A 12,498-nucleotide genomic window follows, 5' to 3' on the forward strand; every position below is an offset into this window, starting at 1 on the left:
GTATATGACCCCAGAACCCAATACTCAGAACTGTATTGGCTAAATAGGTTTTTTGTTCAGCTTTCATGGCTAATAGGTATTGATAGATCTGTATGGCATTGCTAACCCATCTTTCAATCCATTTAAATTAGTGTTTCTGTACTGAAGCCATTGTACTGAAATCCCTGATTTTTATGCCATTGATAATTTTCATTTCTAAGCTAGAACTCTGTCTGTATGCATGCATTCATTCTGCAATAATTAGCAAATCAACCATGGCTATTATAGTGAAGCTGTGAGTAATCTCAACATTGGTTCTTTATGCAAGACAAGCCATGGCTGTTTTGTTAATTATTGCCAACTGTTGCAGACTGCATTAATTCTGGCATCTCCCCTTTCAAGTTCAATGTGCAGTTACAGCAAGTGAAAATAAGAGCCTTGACTCAGGGAACAAAATTCAAGGCAGTTACATGACTTCTGTGGTTGCAGGTATTCCTCAGCTTGCAAGGTGCTGGAAAATCTCCAAGGAACATTAGATTTTGTTTTGCACGGGCAATTTTCCTTGCCAAGAAGGACACAGACAACCACATTCTTTTGGCAGTCCATTGCTTCAGTAGGCTGCTGGCCATAGAGTACCATGGGTGAGCCCTCCTGGATCCTTAGGGCCTCCCCATAGCCTGCTGAGACCACAGGAAGTGGCAAATGGTTGAGAATTCATTGGGCATTAACCTCTGCTGCATTACCCTGCCCCCTGGAAATGCAAGTCAACCATCAAAGCCCCTCTTTCATGAAAGGGAGCCACTTGGCTCCATGTCTACATGGAGGTATGGAGGCTCCCTCAAATAGGGAGACTGGTGCACAGGCTCGGCCCCAAAAATCCTCTGCCCATGCTCCAAACTCGCAAGCTGTGACAATATTCATAACAATATGGAATAATTGATTCAGCAATGCATGATTCTTAACAATTGTAAAACGAGGGAGGGAGGGAGGGAGGGTGCCTTATCAGGGAGGAAAGAGGCTACCTGAAGACCTCGGGGTCTCTTTAAAAAGTACCTGGCTTGGTCCACTACCTTACGGCCCACTCCTGTCATGCCCAGTCCCCTTCCTGCCACACTGCGGGATGCTGGAGCTAGACATTCCTGATCACTTGCCAGTCCTGGTCCCTCTGGTTCAGCATCCCTCGCTGCACCTTATGTAAGTCATGGTTGCACATGCTGAAAATATTGATGGTGAGTCAGAACTTGAAAGAGTTAACTTTTCAAAAAGCAACACCCAAGCAGGTGCTTGAGATTAAGGCAGAGGGGAAAGAGCTGCCTTTAAGATTATAATGTATAAACCACCCTTGACTATTTGTGGTTGTTAAAAATCACTAGGTCATTCTGCAGAAAAATCCCTTGGGAAGTGATTATATTTTAACATGTAATTACATCTATTTATAATCGCTATTAATTTTCTTGCTTTACATTTTGTATTAAAAACAGCAATGTGTGCTTCTGTGATATCTCAATCTATATATAATGTTCAAAGCTTTAAGTTTTTGTTCATGTGCATGCGATGATGCCTTAATTGCTCACGAAGTGCATTCTTTAAATACATATTTAATTTTAATTTTATTTGTTTTTCTCTCACTTGTGCAGCGCATGTTTTTATAATAAATAATGCACAAACATGAATTCCTGCCATAAAATAAGACTTGGAAACTCTTCTCTGTCAATATTCTATGTACTTTCTTGGTATGTTTCTTCCTTTAGTTATTTTGCTGCCAGCATCTTCTGTAAGTAGAATACTTCAAGAGTTTCCAATTTCTACTATGCCAGGTTTATCTGATTGAGCTTTGTGCTGGTAGGTTGGAAAAATAGTCTTTGGAAAATGGGCAATTCCATGCTGAAGTCTTTCTCTATCCAGTGATATTTGACATGATGGAGGTTCTGATGGTTGGAAAAGGAAAAAAAAGTAGGGTCTTCAGATTACTTTCAAAAATTCACAGTTAATAGTGGTTTTAAAGCTGTGTGTTAATAGTACCTCAGTTGTAATATCTGGATGCATATGGTCCAAACTACTGGGATTTAAAATTAGGCAAGGTTAATCTTAGTTTATACCAAGTTTATACCAAGAGCCTCTTGTGGCGCAGAGTGGTAAGGCAGCCGTCTGAAAGCTTTGCCCATGAGGCTGGGAGTTCAATCCCAGCAGCCGGCTCAAGGTTGACTCAGCCTTCCATCCTTCCGAGGTCGGTAAAAGGAGTACCCAGCTTGCTGGGGGGTAAACGGTAATGACTGGGGAAGGCACTGGCAAACCACCCCGTATTGAGTCTGCCATGAAAACACTAGAGGGCGTCACCCCAAGGGTCAGACATTACTCGGTGCTTGCACAGGGGATACCTTTACCTTTACCTTTATACCAATTGTGAGTTCTTATCTGAATTTTGAAACCAAATTTGCTTCAGTAACTGTACCCCCTTAGGAAATGCTAGCCATAAAGATGAGGAAGAGAATTGTGGGAAGATGATCACTGGCTGTTTTAGATTTAGACTGAGTTACAGTTCCAAATCTTGCTTGGAAAATTCCGAGGTGGCACCTGGAAAAGCCTGAGTTGGTGGAGGGAAATGAGTTCAAAAGGATGTGATATCATTCTTGGACTTCTATTTCTTCTAGCATATGGTAGAACCTGCCTCCAAAGCTCTCATTTCCTCCAGAGGAATTGATCTTCACAAAAGATGAATTGTAATCTGTTTGCAGGTACTTAGCCTGTGTGTGACCAGAAGTTTAAGCCTTTTAGTGTGAGTCAAAGAACAAGAACCAAACTACTCATAGCCCTCAGCCCATGACCCCTTGATGTCCACCTAACCCCGGGGATACCAAACCAACATGTTTTGTGCAGCTGCTGTTCATGTGGGAAAGGTGGGATGTTTGTTTATTTACACTGTGTTTTGTTTACTTAAATTGCATTTATATTTTTGTAAGCTAGTTTGGGTTCCTATAGGGATAAGAAGTGGTATCAATAAATAATATGAATAATTGCTGGCAGATGGTAAAAAGGTAAGAAATGTATGATAGGATTTGTCACTTTTACTCAGTTTTCTGTACATGCCATTTTTTTTTGGGGGGGGGGGTTGAGAACAGAGTTTATAGAACTGTACCAGGGAGGTTCCTGTATGCTGCCACTGTCTTTTCATATTACATTTTCTTCAAGGGACTTCTCTGACAGCCTTGTTAATATATTGGGTTAATATATACTGTATAATGTCCAACTGTTCTATGGCTTCTGAAACAAGGCGTGTTAGTAGCCTGCCTCTAACAGTTCCTTAAGTTTAATAATGTGTTTCATCTCACACAGTCAATTCAACTGCATTATATTCATCTGCTAGATATATAGATACACAGCTAGATAACATCTATAGCAAGTCTTGGGGCTTCCTCCTTCCCCCTCTGCCCTTTTCCCCCTCCGTCCTGCTTCGAATTGTCCATAACAGACCTCAGAAATCCAGGATTGCTGCCACAGTATTAAGTGTGGTAAATAAATATTGTCAAAGAGTTGCAATTCATACCTTCAGAAAGACGGTTTGGATTTTGGGGTGAAATTGCTCAGTGGGTTAGGTGGGCTTATTGCTCTTCGAATAGACAGCGCTGACCAAGGCTGAACATAAAAACAATCACCAAAACAATCCTCCTTCTCCCCGACTAGTTGGGAGCTTTGATTTGAACAAGGGAGAAGTGAAATTAAAATGGGAATTTTCAAACTGAACCATGGGGAATGAAAAAATCAATATCATCCTTAGTGCTGGGAGATGCAAAGGAAAAGACGTTCCCCAAGTGCTTCACTTCAAGTGTTTAGCTATGGCCCTCTGAGGAAAAATAAAGCACAAGAAAAAGGATGATAAAGTTGCTTTTTACCAGGGAGGAAAAAAGGAAGAAACAGTTGCAGCAATGTGAAAGACCTGTGCCTGGAGTTTTATACAAAAATAAACTGCAGCAATAGGCGGCGGGACTCACCCGAGCCGCCCGTTGGCGGGGGAAGGGCTGGCGGAGGAGGAGCGGCTCATCCCGGTGGCTCCCGGCTCGGCTGCGCGCTGGGAGCGCCGGCAGAGCGTGCGGCGTGGCGGCGCGAGGGGCGGGGCCGGCAGGACTGGGCTTGCGCACTGCCTGGCTTCCCGCCACTCGCGTCCCGGACAGGCAAGCGAACGGTTGCTTCCTTGCCTTGGCTGGAGCGGGGGCCTTTTCTTGGCTGCGCTTGCGAGCGGCATCGGCAGTGCACGGCAGGTTCGAGGGAGGGAGGATTACCCCCCCCCCCAGGGTGCGCAGCGTCGGTCCGGACCCCCCCCCCTCATCAGCAGCTCTGTTTCCCGGCCGTATTTCCCATGGCCGCAAAGAAGAAGGCCGGGGTGGGAAAGGGAGCAGGGCCTAAGAAGCCGGCCCGAAAAGCGGAGCCGGAGCGGGGCGGGGCCGCGAACGAGGGCAGGCAGGCGCAGCGGCGCGCCAGCGCCTCCAAGGCACGGGAGGCTTGGCTTTCGGCGGTTCCCACACCCCGGGCTTCGGGGAGTGGGGCCAGGAGGGAGCGGACGTCGGGCAGCCCAGCAGCAGAACCTCATGGGAGGCGGCAAAGCCCAGAAATAGAGAGGGGCACGGGACGCAGCAGGGCCAGGAGCAGGGGAGGCACCTCAGGTGCCGGGCGGGCGAGGGCCCGGGCCTCTGAGCCACGGCGTGGGTCAGGCCCCGGGGAAAAGAAGGGCGTCAGGCGGGCGGCAGCGCGCAGCAGCTCCAGCAGGGAGTCGGGCAGCCCAGGTGCTTACCCGGCACGGCGGCAGTCGGCCCGCAGGAGGCGCAGTACCCGCCATCCCCCGACAGGGGCATCTGCTCGGGCTAAGGGGCCCGGCCCGGGCGGCCCCAGGCGCGGGGCGCGTGGGGTGACCCGACAGGCCAGCCAGTCTTCTTCGGGGTCCTCAGATCATGCTCCATCTCTTAGCCCCAACAGCTCCGCGGTTGAATCGGGTTCAGACTCTGATTCAGCGGTCAGGGCGCCTCGCGATAACGTAGTCTACTGGCAGGGCTACGCTAGGGCGTTGGAGCGTTTCTCTAGCCCCAGGTCGCGGCGGCGAGGGGCCGTGCAGACCGACTCCTCTTCAGAAGCCAGCTCAGGCGAGATTTTACCAGCTCGTCCCCGGAGTAAACGGGAGAAGGAGCACGGAGCGGGGCGCGCGAAGCATCAGGGATCGACGGGAATCAAGCGCAAGCGATCCACGCATGGTAGTCCCTCCACGGGTGAGTCCACTTCCGGGGACGGGGGTATTCAGGTCCGGAAGGAAGGGTGGTACTGGCTAGAAGGGGCCTATGTGCCCGGTATTCCGCCCTGGATGGACGCTAGGCGCTCCAATTCCCACCGGCTGCTGGACGAAGCTGGGATACCCGAGAAAGATAGGTTCCCACCCATCAAATTTAAGGCGCCGGAGGCGCCACCGGGGGTGCACCTTCAGGCAAAAATACGCGAGAGGGCCCTAGAGGGCTATTTTGTAGACTTGTTCTCCTTGATTCGGGGGCAGGCGCAAGGGGGCGACACCGGCAGCAGTAGGGATAGGAAGAAGAAGAGGGAGGTGACCTCCTGCGATAGGTCCTTCGACAACTGGATGAGGGGGTTTACGGAGTACATGGCTTTGATAGTGGGCTCCTACCCCGAGAGGGCGTGGCACCTGGTGAGGTATCAGGCCCACATTTTAGAGGCTCGTGACTTAGCAGGCGATGACGCCGCTATGAACTACGACCGCGTTTTCCGGGAAATGGCATCACAAAACCCTGACACCAGGTGGGACCTTAAGGACACAGACTTGTGGATGGTTCACGTGGGGCCCAGTGCCAGGCTCCCAGCGGAGAGGAGTCGCTCCGGGGGTACCTCTAGGCGCTCGTCTGGGCTTCCATGCTGGGACTTTAACAACAAGGGCTGCCGGAGGCGCCGCTGCCGCTTCGACCACAAATGCGAGTCTTGCGGTGGTGGCCACCCCCTTCCTTCGTGCTCGAAGCCCAACTCCCAGACGCCCTTTCGAGGGGCCCGGCCTTCCGGGAAGAAAGACGGAGGGTCGGGAGCAGCTGTTTCGGCAACCACCACGAAGACGGCCTAATGACTGGCCAGCTTCGCTTTGCAGTCTGGCCCCAACACCGGTAAGTTTGGTAGAATTGGCCAGACACTTAGGGAGCTATCCGGACAGGGTAGCCGCAGATTATATTTGGCAGGGGTTTTCAGAGGGCTTCCGGATCCCGTACACGGGGCCGCGGGTTGCCACTCAGTGTGTCAATCTAAAGTCAGCAGCGGCTATGCCAACAGTGGTAGCCACAAAACTCCATAAGGAATGCGCTGAAGGCCGGATGGCTGGGCCGTTTGACCAGAGACCCGTCCCGCACCTTAGGGTGTCCCCCCTGGGGGTGGTACCTAAGAAGGCACCAGGGGAATTTCGATTAATCCATCATTTATCATACCCCAAGGGGTCTTCGGTGAATGATGGCATCGACCCCGAATTATGCACGGTCCGCTACGCTCCATTTGACCGCGCCGTTAACCTGGTACGGAGCTGTGGGCGGGGGGCCTTGATGGCCAAATGCGACATTCAGTCAGCATTTCGTTTGTTACCGGTGCACCCAGACGACTTTGACCTGCTGGGGATGAAATTCGAGGGGCAGTGGTTCGTGGACAAAGCCATGCCCATGGGCTGTTCGATAGCCTGCGCGGCTTTCGAGACGTTTAGTACGTTCCTTGAGTGGGCGGTCCAGGAGATGGGTGGTTTCCGCGAGGTCACCCATTATCTAGACGACTTCCTGTTTACGGGTCCTAAGAATTCGGGGTCCTGTGCATTCCGCCTGTCAACCTTTCAAACATTGGCTGCCACCTTGGGGGTCCCCTTGGCAAGCGATAAGACCGAGGGCCCCACGACACGGTTGTCCTACTTGGGGATAGAACTTGACTCCGTTCACGGCACCTCCAGGTTGCCGATAGAGAAGATAACAGAATTGAGGCGCCTGCTGGCCGACATGGAGTTACGGTCAAAGTGCACACTCAAGGAGATGCAGCGGTTACTTGGGCATCTCAACTTTGCGTGCAAGGTGATAAAACCAGGGAGGGCATTTTGCGCCCGATTGGCTAGGGCCATGTCGGGGGTTAAGAAGCCCCATCACCGGGTACGAGTCACGGGGCATATCAAAAAGGACCTGAGGGTATGGCTAGAGTTTTTGGAATCTTTTAACGGGGTGGCGATCTGGCAATCACCGTTAGCTCTAGCAGACTGCCTACAGGTGCATTCCGATGCCTCGGGAGCCATGGGATTTGGCGTAATATACAGGGACCATTGGTGCGCCAAGCGATGGCCCGACGCATGGGGGGAGGGGATCAGGAAGGATCTCACGTTCCTGGAGCTTTTCCCCATTTTGGTAGCGGTAACGCTGTGGGGCCGGTGGTTTGCCAACAAGAGGGTCACGTTCTGGTGCGACAACATGTCAGTCGTCCACATCGTGAACGAGCAGACGTCACGGTCTCCTCGCGTCATGAACTTGGTGCGCAGACTGGTCCTTACATGCCTGCGACTCAATGTTACGTTTGTTGCATCGCATGTAGCGGGACTGTGCAACGAGGTGGCCGACGCCCTCTCTCGTTTTCAGGACGAGAGGTTTCGTCGGCTAGCCCCCGGAGCGCGCCAAGACCCAGACGACTTCCCGGAAGAACTTTGGGATCTTGGCGGCGAGTGATCCTGCAGGGCGTTGCAGAGTCTCTGGCCCCATCCACTCGAAGAGCGTACGAAGGAGCTGTTCGGAGTTTCTGCGCATTTGCAGCATCAGCCGGCCATGTGGATCCTTGGCCCATGAATGAGAAACTTTTGCTCCAGTTTTTGGCCCATCTGTGGGGGCGGGGGTTATCCCCCAAGTCCATTCGAGTCACGCTGTCAGGACTCTCGTTTTATAGCCGCACCATGGGGGGTTGGGACCCCGGTTCTTCGTTTCTGGCCCGGAGGGCGGTGAGGGGTTGGGCCAGGGTATTGCCTTCAACCCCGGATGGGCGGCGGCCCATCACAAAGGAATTGCTGGCCGGTATCTTGCGGGCCTTGTACCGGGTATGCCACAACTATTACGAGACGTTGCTGGCCGGGGCGGCTTTCTCCATGGCCTTTTTTGGGGCTTTCCGGTGCGGGGAATTAGTGTCCCAGTCGCGGGAGGGCTCAGGACTCGCGCACCTCAGGTGGGGCGATGTAAAGCGCTCGGGGGGTGGTCTACAGATCTGGCTCCGCAGATCCAAGACTGATCAGGCGGGGCGCGGCACACATGTTTTTATCCCCTCCGCGCCTGAGCCGGAGTCCTGTCCGGTTCAGTGGGTGTCAAACTACATGAAACTCCGCCCTAAGGCTTCTGGGGCCTTCTTCATTCATAAAAACCGGGAATGTTTTTCTCGGTATCAGTTTGTGTGCATACTGAGGGCCTCACTCAAGGTACTCGGCCTGCAGGCTGCAGAGTTTGGCGCTCACTCCTTTAGGATAGGGGCAGCCACGCAGGCGCATCAGGATGGCGCCACTCCAGAGCAAATAATGAGGTTGGGGAGGTGGCGTTCCGGGGCGTTTCGCAAGTATATTCGACCTGATATGTCTAATTAACGTGTCCCCTGTCCTAGGGTTGCGCCCTCACCGTAGGACGGTGTTCATTGTGGGGCACAGCATCGTGTATTGGGCGGGACGATATGCTGCTGAATCGGGCTGGACAGAACATCTCGGCTTGGAGGATGCCCAGTGCTGGTGGATTGGTCATCGCGGCATGAAGTGGAGAGCCCTGCTGAGCGCGATTTCGACGGCTGTACACCGGTGGGGATCTCCTTCCATTGTGGCCATCCAGCTGGGCGAGAATGACCTTCCCGAGACGCCGGGCTGCCGTCTTATTCACAGCATATCGGACGATCTGTTAGTTCTCCGCCATCGTTTGCCGAAATCAGTTCTCCTGTGGTCGGAGTTATTAAGCCGGCAAGTTTGGAGGGGTGCCTCTAAGGCATCCGTGGTTAACCGAACAAAAGCCAAGGTTAACCGGTCTGTCGCAAAAGTTATGCAAGGTTTGGGGGGTCGAGTTATCAGGCACCCCGATATTGATTGGCACCTAGCGGCGTTATACCGCCCCGATGGGGTCCATCTGTCTGATTGGGGCCACGACGTGTGGCTGCATAGCATTCGATGGGCCCTTCTTTATGTTTTGAGGGATTTGAGGTTGGCGGGAACGAGTGTTCGTTCAGTGGCGGAAAGGCATACGGGAATGAGCCTGTTAAGGGGAGCCGGTGTGCGATCGGCCTCCCCGAAGGGTTCGGGGCCTCAGTAAAGGGGCGGTCAGTAGCAAGCTGGGGCCTGCCCAGCGGGGTAGGCCTTTCGTAGCTTGCGGAACGACCAGGTGGTCCTGGGGGTCACCCAAGGAGGTCCGCGCCCTTTGGGCCCCCCATCAGGGCCATCTCCCGGTGTAGCAGTCCAGCAGAAGGGTCATGTAGTCCCGGCGGGGAAATAGTTGACGGACCCTGATGCGCGTGGACTATGGGTTGCAGTGTAGCCACTGCTAGGCCAGGCTCATCCCTTATGCTGCGCCAACCCCTTTGTGGGTGATTGTTTGAATAAACGCTGTGGCCTGTTTCACGCCAATGGATCGAGTCGCGTATTTCTTCTGCCTCAATGGCCTTTTACCTGCCAATAGGCGGCGGGACTCACCCGAGCCGCCCGTTGGCGGGGGAAGGGCTGGCGGAGGAGGAGCGGCTCATCCCGGTGGCTCCCGGCTCGGCTGCGCGCTGGGAGCGCCGGCAGAGCGTGCGGCGTGGCGGCGCGAGGGGCGGGGCCGGCAGGACTGGGCTTGCGCACTGCCTGGCTTCCCGCCACTCGCGTCCCGGACAGGCAAGCGTCCCTCCCTCCCTCCCTGTATTTAGGTTTTAGTTCATGATGTTAAGTTCGTCACAGCGGAAAGGCATACGGGAATGAGCCTGTTAAGGGGAGCCGGTGTGCGATCGGCCTCCCCGAAGGGTTCGGGGCCTCAGTAAAGGGGCGGTCAGTAGCAAGCTGGGGCCTGCCCAGCGGGGTAGGCCTTTCGTAGCTTGCGGAACGACCAGGTGGTCCTGGGGGTCACCCAAGGAGGTCCGCGCCCTTTGGGCCCCCCATCAGGGCCATCTCCCGGTGTAGCAGTCCAGCAGAAGGGTCATGTAGTCCCGGCGGGGAAATAGTTGACGGACCCTGATGCGCGTGGACTATGGGTTGCAGTGTAGCCACTGCTAGGCCAGGCTCATCCCTTATGCTGCGCCAACCCCTTTGTGGGTGATTGTTTGAATAAACGCTGTGGCCTGTTTCACGCCAATGGATCGAGTCGCGTATTTCTTCTGCCTCAATGGCCTTTTACCTGCCAATAGTAAGATGAATCTAGCTTCAGATCCAGTATTCAGAATGATATTGGTAGCCAGCATATAATGGTGCTCTGAATGGCCAATCAATTGTGATTTAATGGCTATTTGGGGAGTTAGAGAACAGAAGGGAATACAGCCTTTATTTCAGATGATGCACTTTAAGTTAGCCAATGGCTTGGCCTTTTGGAGGAGCTTGTGAGGGAAAGTTCTGCTTGTTCCAAAGAACAAGCTGTTGTAGGTGTCTGAGGAGAGGGGGAAAAGACAGATTTTCTGAGAATAGGGGGAAAAGAGACCTTTCTGACAAGAAAGAAGTAACCAAGGTTTCTGAGGAAAAGTTATGTCCTATGCAGGGAATATTGTAGTCTTTGATGAGCTTAAAGTGAATCACAGATTTTGGAGAAGATCACCCACACCAAGAGCACTAGCACCATCACCAGCACCATGGAGCCAGCCAGCCTACAGGCAAGAATGAGCGTGAAAGACTTGCAAGTTGGAAGGTTTCAGGAAGAGAATAAATAACTCCATTACTTCTGCTTTTCCAAATCTTAATTGTTGCCCAAATTTGAGTGTTCATGAATGTGTGTGTCCTATTTTGTTTTCCCATTCTATCTTTTAAAAAAAGAAACATGCATTAAATTCTATTTGTAGTGGGCAAAAGGAGGGCATTAGAGGTTCTGAGGAGTCACTTTGAACTTCTATTTTCCTGTCTTTTGCCTCCTGGTACCTTGGTTGGGAGTGGTGGAAGCCAGTGGGCTGGAAAGACTGCTACTTGCTCTTTTTTCAACCCTCCTTCCCATTCCATTGACCAACCCAGGGGCATAATTCTTTACCCCAACTGGGATTGGTGGAAAGAAGTAGAACAGTTCATCATAAATGTCATTTGGGACAAAGACAAATATAACCATAAACTTAGTATTAGATTGAACTAATTGAACTAGATTGAATACAGAAGTTTGCAGTCAGTCTATTTAGGGATGGTTAGTTTTGATATCTGTGGGGATATTTCATTTCCAGACCTATGATCCAGGACTTTGTTTGTCATTCATAAGTAGCAACAATCTCTAGTGAAAACCCACTTTGAGACTCTGCCTTCTCTTGCTCTGTATCTCTGGTGGATCTTCCCAGGTTTAAGACTAGAGAAGGGTAATTATGTTACTTTATTCATTCTTTTTGATTTAGGACAGCAGCTCTCCATGCTCCTGAGCATACTCCTTACACTTCCTCAGCCTCTACCAAAGACTATTTTAAAGAGTCCTGTCACTTACCATGTGTATGTGCCTGTCAGATCCCAAGAATGCATGCCAGCAGGAGGAGCATCATGCCCTCCCTTCCACACTGCTTCTACTAGCAGAAAAGAGACATGGGTGTTCTGTTTCTCTTACTGTTGGTTCCATATGTAGGAATGGGCATGAACTGCCTTTCTTCAAATGTTTTTTTCAGTTTGTAATTCATGGCTGAACCATGAAACAATACGAACCAGATGGTTAGTTCACAAATGGAACCAGTTAGCATTGGTTCATAAAACCTGCTTTCTGCTCCCTGCTGCTTTTCACAGGGAGCAGAAAGCAGGTTGTTAAATGGTTCTGAACCATTTTGTGTTCCCCACCCTTTCTTTTGCATCCATAGAAAAGCTGGTTGTATCCAACCAATGTATTAAAATCCATCCTGAATATCATGTTTGTAAATCTGGAAGGATAATTGATTTGAATTAAATTGTTGCTACTCTTTAAATCTGAACAGACTTGGAAAGATATATCAATTTCTTTCTGGGGCCACCATTATTTCGATGGCTGCTTCTGATTTCAGTTTCTATGTTTCTTGGGCTGTCTGTTTCCCCAGGGCAGCAAGGAGGAGAAAAGTAGCACTATTCGAAGAGAGTAGCTTAAAAGTTCTATGCCTGACATGTCTACCATTCCAACCCAAATACCTGCTGAGCATTCCAAACAGCATTATCCCTGATTGGCGTTTCTGCACACAACAGTTCTCCCAGTCACATGGCTGCATCAATGACTTAGGGAGACCCTTTATTCAGTATCATCAGAAGTGCCTTGGGCATTGAGTCAGTCCATCTATATGATTCATGAGTCAGATTGCAGGGGATGGGCAAATGCCTTTCTGATGGAGAAGGCGGGAAATTAT

At 51.3% G+C, this 12,498-nt stretch overlaps 1 protein-coding gene across 13 annotated transcripts in view; it reads left to right on the plus strand.

Annotated features, from left to right (window-relative positions):
• LOC143819938 (uncharacterized) overlaps nucleotides 1–12,498 on the plus strand; it is a 226,884-nt gene that overhangs the window by 136,685 nt on the left and 77,701 nt on the right. For 11 of the 13 annotated variants that reach the window (XR_013225172.1, XR_013225171.1, XR_013225167.1 and 8 more), the window contains one exon: nucleotides 8,614–10,355. The exons of 1 other annotated variant lie outside the window; for it this stretch is intronic. Coding sequence is in view for 9 of the 12 variants with exons in the window: in XM_077302141.1 (XP_077158256.1) it covers nucleotides 8,614–9,302 (689 nt within the window). In the remaining 3 variants the exon portion in view is untranslated. Of the gene's footprint in view, nucleotides 1–8,613; nucleotides 10,356–12,498 lie in introns of those variants that run through there. One more of the 13 variants, XM_077302133.1, reaches the window with a different exon arrangement.

This window comes from Paroedura picta, chromosome 10 (genome assembly GCF_049243985.1).
Source record: "Paroedura picta isolate Pp20150507F chromosome 10, Ppicta_v3.0, whole genome shotgun sequence".
In the NCBI taxonomy this organism is placed as follows: domain Eukaryota; kingdom Metazoa; phylum Chordata; class Lepidosauria; order Squamata; family Gekkonidae; genus Paroedura; species Paroedura picta.